Source organism: Pantherophis guttatus, chromosome 11, assembly GCF_059756535.1.
Source record: "Pantherophis guttatus breed Tessera chromosome 11, ASM5975653v1, whole genome shotgun sequence".
Classification (NCBI taxonomy): domain Eukaryota; kingdom Metazoa; phylum Chordata; class Lepidosauria; order Squamata; family Colubridae; genus Pantherophis; species Pantherophis guttatus.
In genome coordinates this window covers 19,925,465-19,943,740 of record NC_142073.1, presented here as the reverse complement: position 1 = coordinate 19,943,740, position 18,276 = coordinate 19,925,465, and the positions used below count along the sequence as shown (strand labels likewise).

The following is an 18,276-nucleotide window of genomic DNA, read 5'->3' as shown; positions in this document are numbered from 1 at the left end:
CTGTTTTTATAATATGGTTATAAGATATTGAATAATCAATAGCTGCTGGCTTCAAGGAACACTTGATTCAATCCAAATCAAAATAACCTGGAAGCAAATTGGATTTGCCTCTCCTGTACTCTACTCTTAATGTTGGCTCTGGCACTTTTTAATACTATTGCCAAGAGCACATGGCTGATCTCCAGAAATTGCTTGTGCCTCTGTCTACACACGGTGACAAGTGGCCAGAAAAATATCTAAGAAGTGAGGCATATTGTAGTTTGGCTCAAAGCTGCTCCAATCCTCATCTTCAAAATTTCCCAGGTGCTCTTCCCCCTCAGACTAGGTAGAAGCTCCACAGAAATGTTGGGTGCTTATTTTACCCCATTCAGACATCTCCCGGAGTAGGGCAAGCTGTTCCACTGGTTAATCGTTCTTACTGTTAGGAAGTTTCTCCTTAATTCCACGTTGCTTCTCTCTTTGATTAGTTTCTATCCATTGCTTCTTGTTCTTTGTTCTTGTGCTTTGGAAAATAGCTTCATCCCCTCCTCTTCTTTGTGGCAGCCCCTCAAATACTGGAATACTGCTATCATGTCACCCCTAGTCCTCCTTTTCTGCAATGGGAGTGGGGTGTCAATGGTGGGAAGCCAGATTGCCTTAAGAACCATATGAGTCAGTTAACTGCAGTGAATTACTTAATAACTGTGGCCAAAAAGGTCAAAACCTGAGGTAAAATTTCCTTAACAATTGCTTTCTTTGCAATAGAAACGTTGGGCTCAACATTTCTAGGGCCACCCGTATTAGAATCAACGCTATTATGTCTGCAAAAGGGATGATGAAGGAAAGGACTGGTGAGCTGCTTCAGGCAAAAGGCTCTTCTGTGCAATCTAACCAGGTGGTAGAGAAGAAGGGGAAAAAAACAAAACAAAACCTTTTGGTGCAGAATGCAAACTGAACATGGGCTCTTGACACCCGTGGCTTTCCAGGTGACAGATGCAGTGCAACTGTGTATTTGTCTAGTCAGGCAAAGTGTGACCGGCCATTCAAGGTCTCCACGCACAAGCAGGTTTGCATCATTATGGCGCTCGTCCTTACTTTGTAGAGTTTGATTTATTGCCGGCCAACCAGTCAGAGGCACTTGCTGTAAATGTCCTTGCCTGACTCCTTTGACTCATCCATCATCCCAAGATAATGCGCTGTGGGTTGGAAGGCTTCCTTTGAAATTGCCAATAACAGCATACAAGCGCGCTACTCGCGCGGTGTATTTTCATTAGCTGATTGCTGAACTTTCTCTTGTGGAGTGCTGCTCAAAATCCATCAGTTTTGAGATGAGGAAAATTGAGATCGGGGTGTCCAACCTTGCCCACTTGAAGACCTGTGGATTTCAACGCTTGAGCAAGGGAGTTGGACTAGAAGGCGAGCAAGGTCCCTTCCAAATCTGTTATTATTCTGTTACTGCGGGAGTCTAGTATTTGCATGGTTTATCAATAAGCTATGACACAACACTGAATAGGAACCCGCTGATTAAATTTTCACATTCATAACTTGAAGAGAAGAGAATGGCCAGCAGCAAGGTGAATGGACCAAATGATAAGTCCATCTTTGGAATTGCTGAAGGAATTGATGTCGAGAATGGTATAGGCTTGAGCAGGAGGTTGGACTAGGACCTCCAAGGCAGAGGTGGTATTCAGCAGGTTCTGACCAGTTCTGGAGAACTGGTAGCGGAAATTTTGAGTAGTTCAGAGAACCGGTAAATAACACCTCTGATTGGCTCCGCCCCCATGTATTATCTGCCTCCCGAGTCCCAGTTGATCGGGAGGAAATGGGGATTTTGCAGTATCCTTCCCCTGGAGGGGGTGGGAATGGAGATTTTAGAGGATCCTTCCCCTGCCACGCCCATCAAGCCATGCCCATCAAGAACTGGTAGTAAAAAAATTTGAATCCCACCAAGGTTCCTTCCAAGTCTGTTATTTTGTTATTCTGTTATTCTGAAGGATCAGGCTGGGGGCAAATCATCCAAGGGAATATACATATGGTTGCTAAGAGTTGAAAATAACTTGATGGCACATAATCAATTAAATCCATCACTCAGTCAATCAATCCAATGATTTTCCAATTTTATAGGTCAAATGGGATAGCCCTAATTTTCTTTATCACTACTTTATGCTAACTTTTCTTTCCTTCTTTAAAAACAATTCTTTTTTCGTTGTTATCTCCAGTACTACATGTAGCAATTTATTCAGAACAGGACATACTCTTAAACCTTTGGCAACTGTTTATGTTGAATGTTGAAAAGCCAAGCATCTGGATGTATCTACTAAAAAGGCACTTGTTCTATCAAGTGACTTTTCCCTCGCATATCATTAATTTGGATGTTTTCATTTTTAAAAGAAACGTTGAATGTAGAACTTAATCCCAAAGCATTACCAGATGACACACTGTTTATTTTGAGATAAGATTCATATAATATTTAGATTATCTTGCATTGCTGTGGGTAAAAAAAGACAACTATTTATTGAACTAGGACTGGTTAAGCACGAAAGGCATCCGAAGCTCTTTCTGAGTAATTTTATGCAACCAAGAAATAATTATTTTTCACTCGATGAGACTCACAAATTGGTTTTCAATGGGTATCGTTTTCTGAAGGTTCATGTGATAGTTAGAAAAGATTTATATGTGCCAGAAAGAGAAGCCGATAATGATTTATTACATGATGTTTAGGAAATACAGCATGACTGAAAGATGGAACTTGCTTTAGATAAAGTTCCATCTGTTAGGATCAGCCATGCTAGACATGGAAGAGTAATTTGCAAAGCTACTGAAGAAATCCAAAGCAATATTATAAATTTGTGAGGCTCCCTGGATTTCTTTATTCATATCTCATTCCATTTGTGCATATGCCCCATCCATCGGTTATCTTCTCAAAAATACCAAAAGGCAAAATGAGAAACAATTGATGGAAACTAACCAAGGAGAGAAGCAACCTAGAACCAAAGAGAAATTTCCTAACAGTGAGAACAATAAAATGGTGGAACAGCTTGCCTTCAGAAATTGTGGGTGCTCCACAATTGGAGTGCTTCTTGGAGGCTTCCAAGAAGAGACTGGACAGCCATTTGTCTGAAATGGTATAGGGCTGTGATGGCGAACCTATGGCACGCGTGCACACGGAGCCATATCTGTGGGCACGCAAGTGTTGCCCTAGCTCAGCTCCAGTGTGCATGAGCACGCCGGCCAGCTAATTTTCAGGCCTTCCGGGCCCACCGGAAGTCAGGAAACAGGCCGTTTCTGGCCTCCAGAGGGCCTCCGGGGGGTTGGGGAAGGCCGTTTTTGCCCTCCCCAGGCTCCAAGAAGGCTTCTGGAGCCTGGGAAAGGTGAAAAACAGGCCTACTGGGCCCACCATGCCATTGCGTGGCAAAAGTGGGGGTCGCATTGGGGGTCGTGCATGCATGCGTGGGGGGGTGCTCATTGAATTATGGGAGTGGGCACCCACGCATGCGACCCCCCTGCATTCCTCCCACTTTTGGCACACGACGGCAAAAAGATTAGCCATCACTGGTATAAGGTCTTCTGCTTGAGCAGAGGGCTGGACTAGAAAACTTCCTCTTTTTTTTTTTTTACAAAAAGTTTTTCATTTTTATTTCTTATACACATAATACAAAAGTACATTCTCTTATATATAATTGGTCATACATGTGTTTCTTAAAGAAAGTATAATATTAAGGCATTTTAATTACATTCGGGGTTGCTCTTCTACCCTTTCTTTTCCCTTGTTTCACAACAAACCTTCTCCTTCTTCTTTCCCTTCCCTCCCTCCTCTCCTCTCCTACTTTCTCCCTCCTCCTCCTCTCCTTCCTCTTCCTACATCCCCTTCCTTTCCCCCACTCCTCCCCTCTTTCCCGCCTTTCTCACCTTCTCTCCTATTCCTGTACCCTGCCTTTTCTTCCTCTCCTTTCCCCTGTCAAGTTTCGAGGTCGTCTCAAATAAATTGCATTTCAAACAAAGTCTTTGATGAAAAAAACTCCCATTTATTAAGCACGACATTCTAACCCGACTCCATCATAGCCAACACTGACTTCCAAACCCAAAACCCTCCCTTTCCGTTCCCCACTCCTCTGCACTCATTGGCCATCTTCCAAGTCACTCTACTCCAATCTACTGCTCCAACTCAAAGGAATTTCCCCCCTCCCATCCCATCTCCTAGGGGATATTATCTCCAGGGAAAATAAGTAGGTGAAAAGTCAAGCTTCCCTTTTCAGACACCTCCTCTTCTCCTTCTTAATGTCAGCACTAGAGTAAATGCAGCTTGAAGTGCTGACATCCCCTTTCTTCCATTCCTCCCTCTCCCTCTCCTCTTCTTACCCTCTCCTCCTCTCTCCTTTCTTTCTCCTTTGTTGTGCAATATTTTCCTTGTTTGGTATCCGAGCAATTCCAGCATTCTAATAATATATACTTTCTTTTCTAGAAAACTAGAAAACTTCCAAGGTCCCTTCCAATTCTGGACTAGAACTGGACTCCAATTGATATTCTACGTTCTATGTTCTTTCATGTCATTTTTATATCGCTCTACATTGTTAAAGCACACTGAATATACTGTATATTAATGGCATGCAGAAAAATTATCCTGCAATACTTCTATCTGTTTTCCTCAGCTTCATGAAACAGAATTTGATTTTGAAAAGTGAGAGAGACTAGGCAAGGTTGACTGGCTGCTATTGCCTAGCTTGGGGTCTTTGTTCCACAGACTATTGAACCTTGGTCTAATCCTGCATTCAACATTTTTATTTTCAAAATGTGTGGCATTGCTAGGAGATCATCCAAGAAGAAACGATCCAACCTGTTTTCCACAAATGAAGTCAAAACTATAGAAAGTTTCCCATACAGCATAAGGATGATTTGAAAGAACAGATCCATACTTACCTGCCAGAGCTTGCAAGTGGGTGCAGGAAATGTATCCCACAATTCTTTGGTCCTGAGGTGTACTTCCCACTTGCACCTGGAAGTGGGCGGGGGGGGGGGGGAGAGAGAGAGAGAGAGGGTGGGAGAGATAGAGAGAGGGAGTGGGGGGAGAGAGAGAGAGAGAGAATAGTTAGTGGGATATTTGGTCTCCATGTAACCTCAAAACCCAGTGATAAAACACAAGAGATGTTTTCTTCAGAAAGGTTTTATATGAGCTGATCCATTCTCTCTCTCTCTTTTTATTTTAACTTAAACATTCCATCTTCCATTAAACAGTGTGTCTTCTGGGTACAAATATCTCTGTGCAATAACAATCAAAATTTACAACAGTATTCATTACACTGATATTGATTTCCTAATCTTACAATAATAACAATAATGAGCATAATACATCTATTCATTTCTCCCTCTTAATGTATCTTCTAATAAGAATATAATAATAATATTAAATATAATAATCTTAGTAGTCATATTAGTAAGAATCATCATATTGTTTGCTTCTCTATCTTAACTTGTTTTCTATATTTCACTGATCTCCAACTTCTATTTTTATTTTCCAACCATTCATAAAATAACTCCCATGTCATATAATATTCAGTTTGTTCTTTCTCCTTTATAGCAAGCTTTAATCTATTCATTTCTGCACATTCTAATATTTTCCTAATCACATTCTCATCAGTAGGGAACTCTCTGCTTTCCCAGTTTTGTGCAAATATAATTCTAGCTGTGGTTAATACGTGTATAATTAAATACGTAGTCCCTTTATTATAAGTTTTACGTAAAATCCCCAACAAAAATATTTCTGGTTTTAAGTCAATGTGTTGCTTTATATCTTTTCCAGCCATATTTGTATTTTTATCCAATATTTTTTTTTGCTTCTACACATGTCCATCACATATGATAATATGACCCAGGTATCTGATGGCATTTTCAACATTTAGCTGACTTATCTTTAAACATCTTTGCCAACCGAGCAGATCCATTCTCAAGGTAGAACCACACAGAGAAATAACATTATTCTGGATTGCTTTACATCACCAAATATATATCTCTCTATCTCTATCTCTATCTCTATCTCTATCTCTATCTCTATCTCTATCTCTATCTCTATCTCTATCTCTATCTCTATCTCTATCTCTATCCATCCATCCATCCATCCATCCATCTATCTATCTATCTATCTATCTATCTATCTATCTATCTATCTATCTATCTATCTCTCTATACCTATACCTCCTATCTATCTATCTATCTATCTATCTATCTATCTATCTATCTATCTATCTATCTATCTAATCTATCTCTATGCCTATGCCTATGCCTATGCCTATACCTCTATCTCTATCTCTATCTCTATCTATCTATCTATCTATCTATCTATCTATCTATCTATCTATCTATCTATCTATCTATCTCTCTATACCTATACCTCCTATCTATCTATCTATCTATCTATCTATCTATCTATCTATCTATCTATCTATCTATCTATCTATCTAATCTATCTCTATGCCTATGCCTATGCCTATGCCTATGCCTATACCTCTATCTCTATCTCTATCTCTATCTATCTATCTATCTATCTATCTATCTATCTATCTATCTATAGAGAGAGTGAGGCTGGGTTATCTAAATGAGGAAAACATGAGTGAGGGAATAGATGTGTCTGAAGTTAATGGTATTAAAATATGTGTGACCATTTGTCTGCTTTAAAAACTAGCATCTTCTTTTCTCAATATTTTCCTACAACTTCACCTTGTGTGCAAAAAGGACTTGGTTTTGCTTTTAAAAGAAGGACTATGTTTACAAGTTAAGTAGAGAGTTAGCCACTTACAAACAACTGCCAATTTTTCCAGAAAAGGATCACAAAACAGAACTTCAATATTAGATCACCTTTAGCAGGGTGCCAAGAGGGAATAATCAGAAAAAGATTATGGTGAAAAGTGATCCTGTCAGAAGGCATATCTTGTTTCTAGATGTGCACATGAGAGACATTTGGCCTTTGCTTCAGTTTAATTTTACTTTGGGGGAGGATTGAGCCCATAAGTAATAAATGGTCTTGACATCAGATATGCTTTTTTTACAACTAGCTTCTGCATTTATGCCCTCCGGCATCTGCAAAGGCTTTAGTAAGGCCCTCTGGCTCTTGCTCTGAATTTTCCAGAACATATTTTTTTTTTTTTAGAATTTCAAACTCAATCCCTGCCATGGTATCGCTTCCCAGAATGCTCTGGATTTTTCTCCACCAGGAGATTGTGGGAGATTTAAAATGGCAACTTGTAGCTGCCTACTTTGGTTACCATGATATGAAAAAAGATGTGGAGTCTCTAGAAAGAGGGCAGACAACAGCAACAAAGACAACAAATTAGTGACCTGGAAGCTAAACGGTTGTAGGAATTGGGTGTTTTAATGAAAAGAAGGACTAGGGGAGACATGATAGGAGTGTTCCAATATCTCAGGGGCTGCCACAAAGAAGAGGGGTCAACCTATTCTCCAAAGCACCTGAAGGCAGGACAAGAAGCAATTAACCAAGGAGAAAACCAGTTTAGAACTAAGGAGAAATTTCCTGACAGTGAGAACAATCTATCAGTGGAATGGCTCACCTCCACTGGAGGCTTTTAAGAAGAGATTGGACAATCATTGGACTGAAATGGTATAGCATTTCCTGCTTGAGCAGTGGATTGGATTCCAAGACCCCTTCCAATTCTGTTATTCTGATTAATCTCCCCTTTCAGCTCAAAGCTACTCCAGGAAGGCATGACAAAGGGCTGTTGAAGCTGGAATTAGTCTTGTCTTGTCTTCATACAGCAGCAAACGTGTTGGGACTGCAATTCCCTTCTGCCATCAGGTGCAAAGAATCAGGACTATTTATGTTGATTGAAGCATAAATGGTTTATTGAAGACTTATGAATACACAAGAATCTGGGGACTAATGCTCAGCATTGAATTGGCGCTAGATGAGGGACAACAGAATTCAAGGGGTGGTGGTGGACTTGGAGCAATGCAAGGACTCTAAACTGATGATGCCTTTAACTCCAACTCCCAGCTGTGCCTGCTCTTCTTCTACATCTACTCTCTTGGGTGAGAATTATAGGATAGGTCAGTGATGGTGAACCTATGGCACGCAGAGGTGGCATGCAGCTCCTTCTCTGATGGCATGTGAGCCATCGCCCCAGTTCAGCTCCACGTACCTCCCGCCGGCCAACTGGTCTTTGGGTCTCTGCCACGCATGCATGGGAGGGCGGGGCATGTGTGGGGGGTGCATGCATGCATGGGGGGAGAGTGCATGCAGGGGGTGCGTGCACATGTGTGGGGGGCAGGACACATGCATGGAGGGCAGGGCGCATGCGCAGGGGGCAAGGGGACTGCAGAGGACTGCATACATGCAGGAGGTGCAGGGGGCATGCACAGTGGTACACTCACATTGCATTTGGGGGGTTCGCACATACTTTAGGCACTCGGTCCAGAAGAGTTTAGCCATCACATCACTGGGATATGTAGTCTTAATATATCCAGGGGGCCAGTGATGGGGAGAATCTGACAGTATAGAAACCAAGAATTGCCCATACTGAATTTTACCCCCAGGTACCCTGTTTCCCGAAAAAGAAAACATCTCCTGATAATAAGCCCAATTGGGCTTTTGAGCACATGTCCTCCCCCCGAAAATAAGCCCTCCCCAAAACTATTTAAACGCAGAGCTGGAAATCAGGTAAGACAGCCAGAGGAGCCCCATCTTGCTCCACACGCCCCAAAATCATAGGACCTCCCCAAAAATAAAGCCAAGCGCTTATTTCAGGGTTCAAAAAATATAAGACAGGGTCTTATTTTCGGGGAAGCACTTAGCTTCAGAAAAACCAACTTAATGAGTTCAATCCAATCATATTTCTCCACTTGAGTTTTTTTCTGTATGTAAATTTTCCCTGCATGGTCTAGATTTAATTCTGCAATCAGTTTCTCTGAGAATTGGCCACTATTGTTGTACATCTTTCATCTGGTTTCCCCTCCCTATTCCCACTTAAAAATCAAACAACCCACAACGCGACACAATAACAGATTGACTTTGGAACGATAATATGAGATGACAATTTTCTTTTTAGGCATAAGGGAAAAATGCTCTGGCATAGGAGAAAAATTGTGTTATGGTCTGTTCTGAATTTTTTTTCACAATATTTGTAAAGTCTTTTGGCCTTGGTCAATAGGGACAACCTTGTACTGGGAAATTCATGCAAGTTTGAGGGCTCAATTCCTGATGAGATTTTTAGATTAATGCAATGTTTTGTATGATTCTTAGCAGTGGTGGGATTCAAGTAATTTAACAACCGGTTCTCTGCCCTAATGATTTCTTCCAAAAACCAGTTTGCCAAACTGTTCAGAAAGTTAACAACCGGTTCTCCTGAAGTGGTGTGAGCTGGCTGAATCCCACCACTGATTCTTAGAGATCAGAATCATCCGAGTCATGGTATTTCCCGTGACACTCTATGGAGGTGAAAGTTGGACTTCAAATTAGCAGAACAGAAAGGGGAAAAGAAGAGAGAAGTGAGGGAAAGGAAAAGGAAGTAGGATGAGGTAGGAGAGGAGGAAGGAGAAAGTAGGAGAGAAGAGGAGGGAGGGAAGGGAAAGAAAGGAGGAGAAGGTTTGTTGTGGAATGAGGGAAGAAAGAGAAGAAGAGCAACTCCGAATGTAATTAATTAAAATGTCTTATTTTAATGCTTTCTTTAAGGGAAACATGTATATGTAGGATTTATTATGTATAAGAAAATATACACTTTCTATTATGTGGGGAGGGGGAAAGAAAATTGTTTGTATTTCTTATAAAACTTTTCAATAAAAAAAAATTAGCAGAACAGGAAGTGAATTGATGCTGTTGAAATTTGGTATTGGAGGAGTATTCCTGAGAATACTGTGGATCTCCAGAAAACAAACTGATAGATCATTGAACAAATAAATCCAGAGTTTTCACTTGAGGTATCAATGACCAAGCTCAACTTATCCTACTTCAGAGACATTACATGAAGATCGAGTTCTCTGGAGAAGGCCCTGAAGCTTGGAAAGGTGGTAGGGAAGAGAAGAAGAGAACAACCAGCAGCGAGGGAGATGAACTGAGTTAGGGAGTTGATCAATACACTATTGGAATACTTGAAGGACCAGGTGAGGAGATATTGTCATGGAGGAAATTTGTCTAGAGGTTACTAGAATCAAAAATGACTTGATGGTACATAATCATCATCTTAGCCCTTCTTCAACCTTTTCTTCTAAAAAGGTATCTGCAAGTGTCACTCAAATTATGAATACAATTAAAACAATATAGGGGCAGTGTCAGCCTCCAACTTTCTGCTTTGGCTGCCATAAGAAACGGGGGAGGGAAAAGAGGAGGGGGAGGGAAGCAAGCTGGTGGATTGAAGAAACGAAACCTAAACACCGAAGTGGCTATCGGGTCAACCGTCATCGTGTTCCTGATTGATGACGATGCCAGACGTGTGTCCACCAGACCTCTGGGAGACCTTTGGATTGGGTGATTGATTGATGAACAGTGGGAGGGGATGCTTTCTATATGCAACTTTCGCGCCTTTTGCTTTAGTTTCAGCTTTCCATGATTGCGTTCATTTCATTTTCCAGTAAAAGTACATTACTCTATAAAATATGGAGTTTGGCTCATTCTTTCCTGGACTTTGAAGGAAGCAAGCCTGACAGGCAGAGTTTTACGGAAAACTGGATTGGGACTTGATTGACTCATCCCTCCGGTGGTTCAGTGAAATTCTCTCATCTCCAACCAAGATTGTCTCCCTCTGTGCTTGTTTAACAGATAACAGAGTTGGAAGGGATGTTGGTCATCTAGTCCAACCCCCGCCCAAGCAAGAGATCCTACACCATTTCTGAAAGATGGCAGTCCAGTCTCTTCTCGAAAGCCTCCAGTGATGACGCTCCCACAACTTCCGAAGGCAACTTCTGTTCCATGGGTTGATTGTTCTCACTGTCAAAAAATTTCTCCTTATTTCCAGGTTGAACCTCTCCTTGATCGGTTTCCATCCATTATTCCTTGTCTGGCCTTCAGGTGCTTTAGAGAATAGCTTGACCCCTCCTCTCTGTGGCAGCCCCTCAAATATTGGAACCCTGCTATCGTATCTCCTCTGGTCCTTCTCTTCACTAGACTAGCCATGCCCAGTTCCTGCAACTGTTCTTCATATGTTTTAGCCTCCAGTCCCCTAATCATCTTGGTTGCTCTTCTCTGCACTCTTTCTAGAGTCTCTTATTTATCCACCACTAATGTACTGTAATTGGCCTCTTGATTCTATCCCTCTGTTTATGCAGCCCAGAACTGTGTTGGCTTTTTTGGCAGCTGCTGCACACGGTTGGCTCATATTTAAATGGTTGTCCACTAAGACTCCAAGATCCCTCTCACAGTTACTACTATTGAGCAAGGTAATTTAATGTATAGAAGCTTGGTTTTTACGTATATTTTCTTCCTCGAGGTTGTTCTCGTATTCCAGGGATTGTAACTTTTAAAAAGGAGACAGTTTCCATATTTCTTGAGCAAAGCTGCACAGTGGGAGCTGAGTGAGGCAAGTATAGCCTTTCGGGAGAGTTGTGTGGCAAAGCCATTATGGCACCGACTAAAATACAAAAAGCCATTTCCAACCTAAAGCTTTTGAAAGGTTTTCTTTTGCCTTCGCTGCTTCTACGCTCAGTGCCCACTACATTATTGGTTTCAAACTGGGTCTAAACAAGATTTGCAGAAATCCTTTTTTTTTTTTTTTATGAGTTTGGCACGCTTGCTTGCAGAGACCTCTGGTGCTTTATAAAGCCGCTGTGTTAGTTATGCTAAGTTGATGTATTATTTAAACATGTTAAAACAGAATGAAATGTAAGTATGAAATGTTAATGGGAAGAGCTGACATTGTTGGCCAGTTGCTTTCTTTCCCATCCGGTTGGAATTCTTGGTAAAAAAAAACCCTTTGGTGGAATTTGGGGTCATGAGATGGGTGGAAAATGATTCTCTGTGGGGGGGGGTGTCTAAAGAAACATAAGATGAAACGTGGCAAAGAGAAGGAAGAGGAAAAATGGAAGCTCTTCAAAACGCTGAAGCATGCAGCTTAGCTGTCAAATATAAGTTCAGAAGAGGACACTCAACAAAGGTTCTGAAGATGAGATTTCACGATCAAATCTGATGCCCTACGTGTGGATGGACTGCAGCTTCCAAAATTCCCTGGCCAGCATGAACAGGGGCAAGAATTTCCAGACCAAGTCATGTCCAGGATCTTTTCTTTACAAGAAGGATAAGTAAAACAATTGCCTCTCTCCTATGGTTTCTGCTTCTCTTGGTAAGGTTGCTGCACAGTTGGCATCCTTGGAGTTCCTTGGGTCAAATAATCCCATTGTTTTGACCTAGGCTTATTGAGTCATTACAAGACACAATTAGTCCCAAACAAACCTATTTTATTGTAACAACTGAGAATTACGTTCATTCCCAGCTGAGTCCCAGTTAGTTGCAAAATAAGTCCTTTGGAAGAAGTCCTTCGGGATAATCACCAACCTTTATCTTCTTTGACACGCTGCCAAAGGCCTTACTTGGCAAAGCCCCATGAAGTTCAGAAACAAACAAGAGATGCCGACTGGAAACAGAGTTAGCAATATTGCTTTCCTGCAAAAAGGCCCAGGTGCCCATGTTCCTCCCCAGCCTCCTCACTCTCCGACTCCGCTGCCAGCTCCACAGGCTGCTGGCAGACCACAACAGCCATCTAGCATAGTGTTTCTTAACTTTGGCAACTTTAAGATGTACGGGTTTCGACTTTCAGAATTCCCCATAAAGCCATGTTGGCTGCGGAATTCTGGGAGTTGAAGTTCACACATTGTAAAGTTACCAAGGTTGAGAAACACTGAAAAGACCCAAGAAGTGTGTCTTCTCTGTTGTAATGGCATGATATCCCCGCCGCAGAGATCTGTGTGTCTCCCACTTGGATTATGTTCTGTAAATATTTACAAAGTATGGCTGTTCTCCCAGGCTATCAGCATAGGATGCTTAAGGACCCCCATGATAATTGTATTTTGGGGTAAATGCATTCCTAAAATGGCTAATCATTTCAAGGGCAAACCGACAAGAACAGATATCTGGATCCAGAATCTAACCTTCTGCCCAGCAGGCCTGTCTCCCCAAGTGTGTTTATTAATTTTCTCCCTGCCACAATCAAAAGACTTTCAGAAGTTATAATCTCATCAGATTATGCTAAATATCCCCAGTGCAAAACCATCACCATATAAAATAATAGAACATAGAATAATAGGTGTGGAAGCAGTGGTGAAATCCACTTTTTTTAAACTACCGGTTCTGTGGGTGTGGCTTGTTGGGTGTGATGAGGCTTGTTGGGTGTGGCTTGTTGGGCATGGCAGGGGAAGGATACTGCAAAATCTCCATTCCCATCCCACTCCAGGGGAAGAATATTGCAAAATCCCCATTCCCACCCCACTCTGGGGCCAGCCAGAGGTGGTATTTGCTTGTTCTCTGAACTGCTCAAAATTTCCGCTACCGGTTATCCAGAACCTGTCAGAACCTGCTGGATTTCAGCCCTGTGTGGAAGGGAGCTGGCAGGTTTTATAGTCCAATTCCCCTGCTCAGGTAGGAGACCTTATACCAGACAAATGGCTGTCCAATCTCCTCTTAAAAATCTCCAGTGAGTTTTTTGTGGTGTTGTGAAACACCCAGAACTTCTCGATGTCAGGAAATGTCTCCTTAGTTCTAGTTTGGATTTCTCTTTAATGATCTTCCACCCATTACTTCTTGTCCTGCCCTCAGATGCTGTTCTGTCCCCCTTCCCCACACAGGCAAACACACAACCAGGCACGCCTGCCAAGATTTTATTAAGCAATTAGACTAGAAACCCTTGCAGATAAGAGTTTTGGCAGTAAACTGCGAAATGCCTGTCAAGTCAGTTTTCACTCACAGTCAACAAGAGAGAGAGTTTATCCTCAGTCCGGTTCAGTAGCAAAAAGTAATCCACGAAGCAAAAGTTAGCCAAGGTCCAATCCAAATATGCACAAGCCAGATTTCAGGTAATGCGATGTGACTCTCAGGTTTTTAACTTCACAAAGTTAAAATTCTGCTAGATTGGCAGAAGCTGAGACAATAACGGGAGCTCACTCCGTTACGTGGCGCTAGGGATTCGAACTGCTGAACTGCCGATCTTCTGATCGACAAGCTCAGCGTCTTAGACACTGAGCCACCGCATCCCTTTAATAACATTAGGAGGGCTGTAACATTTTCTTCCATCCTAAATGAAAAATACCTTCTCATTTTACAATTACTGGAATTACTGGAGAACATGACTAAATGTGCAGAACACGCTAGAACAACTCAAAATGAAGAGTTTGCAGTTGCTGGAATTTCAACTGTTAATTTGAGTGTGATGCAATCTATCTCTCCAAGGCATTATATGGATTATTTCTTTGGGCACTGAGTGATCTCTAATTGCAAGAATCATTCTTCCTAAATCCAAACCTAAGATTTAGTATGTTTTATCAGTCCAACCCAGAAATGAGAAAAATGAGAAGTCTTGTCTTTTCACTACATTGGTTATTGAGAAGAACAGAGAAAAAGGAAAAGCAATGAAAAAGATGATGATTATTAAACGTAGAAATAAGGGACGTTGGAGAGGGACCTTGGAAAGCTTCTAGTCCAGGGGTGTCATACTCAATTTCATTGAGGGCTGCATCAGTGCGTCGCCATCGTGGGCATGACCAGCTCGACATAACTCGTGTCGGGGGCATCTGTGGTGGCCCAAGCACTCTGCCAGTGATAATGAGCTCACGAGCTCCGTTTTGGCTGCAATGGCCTCCTGCAACCCTCTGCCAGTGAAAACGGAGCTTGGGAGTGCCGCCCACAGCCCTCGCAAGCTCTGTTTTCTGCTGCAACAGCCTCCGGCAATCCTCTGCCAGTGAAAATGAAGCTTGGGAGGACAACACACAGCCCTCCCGAGCTCCGTTTTCTCTGGCAGAGACACTGCGGGCTGGTCCTTCGCTGTTTCCAGGGCGGCCCTACGGGCCGAATCCGGCCCCCGGGCCTTGAATTTGACACCCCTGTTCTAGTCCAACTCTCGAGTAGGAGACCCTATGCCATTTCAGACAAATGGCTGTCCAATCTCTTTTTAAAAACCTCTAGTGATGAAGCATCCACAACTTCTGGAGGCAAGTTGTTCCACTGATTAATTATTCTCACTGTTAGGAAATTTCTCCTTAGTTCTAGGCTGCTTCTCTCCTTGATGAGTTTCCACCCATTACTTCTTATCCTGCCTTCAGGTGCTTTGGGGAATAGCTTGACTCCCTCTTCTTTGTGGCAGCCCCTCAAAAATTGGAACACTGTTATCATGTCACCCCCTAGTCCTTCTTTTCATCAGACTAGACATACCCAATTTACCCAACAAAGAGAATTATTATTAAAGCAATTTGTCTTGCTCTGCTTGCTTAATAAGAGAAAGCCAGAAATGCTGCTTCCTAATTTTCCCTTTCCCTCCTAGTTGGAGACGATTGGAGATGTAGACAATTTGAAACCTGCTGAGTTGAAGAAGATCTTTGACTGCAGCCAGGAAGGGTGGATTCCAGCCAAGGCTTGCATTAGCAGAAGCAGCATGTGTATTATAAAATATTTAGATTACTGCCTAGGCCTAATGCAGAATGCTTGTTTTTAAAAGCTGACAAGTCCACCAAAGATGGGCCCAAGGTAGCTGCAAAGTTCTGAAACGTTGGTGGGTCAGTTTGTCTCTGTTTTTGTGTAAGCAAGCCAACAGTTTGATCTCTAAATGAGATCTATCCCCTCACTTGTGGAGTTTCAGACTGTTTTCCTCTTTGAAAAGCTTGCCCTGTTGACACACGACATGTCAGAGTATATTCATCAACTGGAACAGGACATAGTAACAAAGGCAGCCAATTGGGAGCTGAGACAGACTGGAGCCAGGGCGTGTCTTAGTCTGCAGCTTTTGAGTCTGTGCAGAGAAAAAGTGAAACTCGTCTCTCCACTGTACTCTCTGTGTATGAACATGTCGGCTGATCTGAGCTAAAGAATCAACTGTTGGTATTGTAAATACTTTATGTGTTATTATGAATATAAAGAAGTTAATGAATCCAGCTGATTCAGTTATCTGTGTGTGCTTCTGGATTTGATTTTTGCAAGAAAATCTGACACGACAGCCTGCTTTGATGTTACTTTTGATATTCACATTGCATTTTCTCAATTGAAACTCCAAGCTAGAGTCTCAGATTGGAGGAAAACATTTAGATCTTGATCAATAATAATACTACAGCAATGATCTGCATCTAGCGTCTACACTTGGAAAGTTTTAGAAATACAGGGGCTCCAACTCCTGGAATTCCTCAAGTGTGTGCGGGGTGTGTGTGTGTGCATGAGGTAGGCAGGGCATTGCAGGGGTGCACATCAGTGGTGAAATCTAAAATTGGTTAGTACCGGTTCTGTGGGCGTGGCTTGGTGTGGAGGGTAATGTGACTGGGTGGGCGTGGCCAATTTTTTTTTACTTTTAAAACCATTTTTTTTACAACCTCTTGGCGAAGAGGTTGTTAAAAAATGCTTTCAAAAGGCTCTGATGATCCCAGCTGAGTTGGCTTTTTTTTTAAAAAAAGCTTCTGCCGATCAGGCAACTCAGCTGGGATCGTCAGAGGCTTTTAAAAGCATTTTTTTTTACAACCTCTTCAGCCGAAGAGGTTGTAGAAAAAATATTTTTAAAAGAAAAAAAGCCTTTGCCGATCAGGCAACTCAGCTGGGATCGTCAGAGGCTTTTAAAAGCATTTTTTCTAAAACCTCTGAAGCGGTTGTAGAAAAAATGCTTTTAAAAGCCTTTGATGATCCCAGCTGAGTGACACGATCATCAGAGCTTTTTTTTTTTACTTTTAAAAGCATTTTTTCGGCCGAAGAGGTTGTAGAAAAAAATGCTTTTAATTTTTTTTTTAAAAAAAGCCTCTGATGATTGTGCAGCTCAGCTGGGCATGGGGGGAGGGGCAGGGATTTTTGCTGCCGGTTCTCTGAACCACTCACCTCCATCGCTACCGGATCGGGCAATCCAGTCCGAACCGGGAGCATTTCACCCCTGATACACATGCATGGGCTGGGGCACATGCAGGGGTGCGTGCATACGCGGGAGCAGGGTGCATGCTTGGGGGGCACACATGCATTGCATTTGGGGGGTTCGGGAGCGCTTTGGGCACTCAGTCTGGAAAAGGTTAGCCATCACTGGTATAGGTAGAAAATTTAGTCTAGCCTTTTTTCAAATTTGGCTCCGTTAAGATATATGGACTTCAACTCCCTGAATATCCTTGGAGGAATTTCCAGCACTGAAGTCCAAACAGCTTTAAAGTTGCCAAGTTGGAAAAACACTGGTTTAGAATCTGGAGATAGCCTTGAATAAAATACTTAAGTGCTATATGGCATTGTCTTCATGCACCTATTGAAAGAGGGCCAGAGATCTGAGCACCAACCACAGTCTGGAGATGGCAGACCAGATTAAAATAAAGGCTTTCTACCAGCTTCTCTTGAAGCCTGATAAAGCCCCGTTTTAGTTATTAGCTAGACCAACAATGAATTCTCCTTGGTGCCCACCTTCCCAACTGATTCTATCATTGATATTTTTTGTTACTATCTGAAATTCTTTCTACTGGGATTAGGATGAAATCTATCCAATTGATGAGTTCCTATCTTTTTTTTTAAATCACCCACTTGAATTAAAAATAAAATAACATCTTTACATTCTTACTAAGGGAGTGAGATGGTCTTGTTTAAGGGGGTAAAAATTGTACCTTCTGTTCAGGGGTGAAATCCAGCAGGTTCTGACAGATTCTGAAGAACCAGTAGCGGAAATTTTGAGCAGTTCGGAGAACCGGTAGCGGAAATTTTGAGTAGTTTGGAGAACCGGCAAATACCACCTCTGGTTGTTCCAGAGTGGGGAGGGAATGGAGATTTTGCAGTATCCTTCCCCTGCCACGCCCACCACACCACACCACACCACACCCACAGAACTGATAGTAAAAAAATTTGGATTTCACCACTGCTTCTGTTAATGTCTGTCTTTTTGAAACTTTTCTCAGATTCTTCCATTTGGACAGTTTCACTGGCTGAGTCATAACGTCACAAGGGACCAACCCCCAATCATTCAGTAAACTGAAGCAGATGCTTCAAACAGCAGCTCTGAGATTGTCAGGCAAGGATGACAGAATTAATTCACTTTATTTTTTTACAGCCAGGGACAGAAGGTTTTAATATTACATATCTGCCCCCAGATAAACCTGTTGGCTAATTCCTCAAGTTATTTACCTGAGGAATTGACCAATAGGTGAATTCCTCAAGTA

General features: G+C 42.1%; 1 protein-coding gene across 2 annotated transcripts in view; it reads right to left on the bottom strand.

The window, feature by feature from the left end:
• The window catches only part of SMPD3 (sphingomyelin phosphodiesterase 3), a 197,878-nt gene that overhangs the window by 26,710 nt on the left and 152,892 nt on the right, over positions 1-18,276 (bottom strand). For both annotated transcript variants that reach the window (XM_034425443.2, XM_034425445.3), the window contains one exon: positions 4,897-4,972. In XM_034425443.2, coding sequence (XP_034281334.1) covers positions 4,897-4,972 — 76 coding nt within the window. The remainder of the gene's footprint in view (positions 1-4,896; positions 4,973-18,276) is intronic.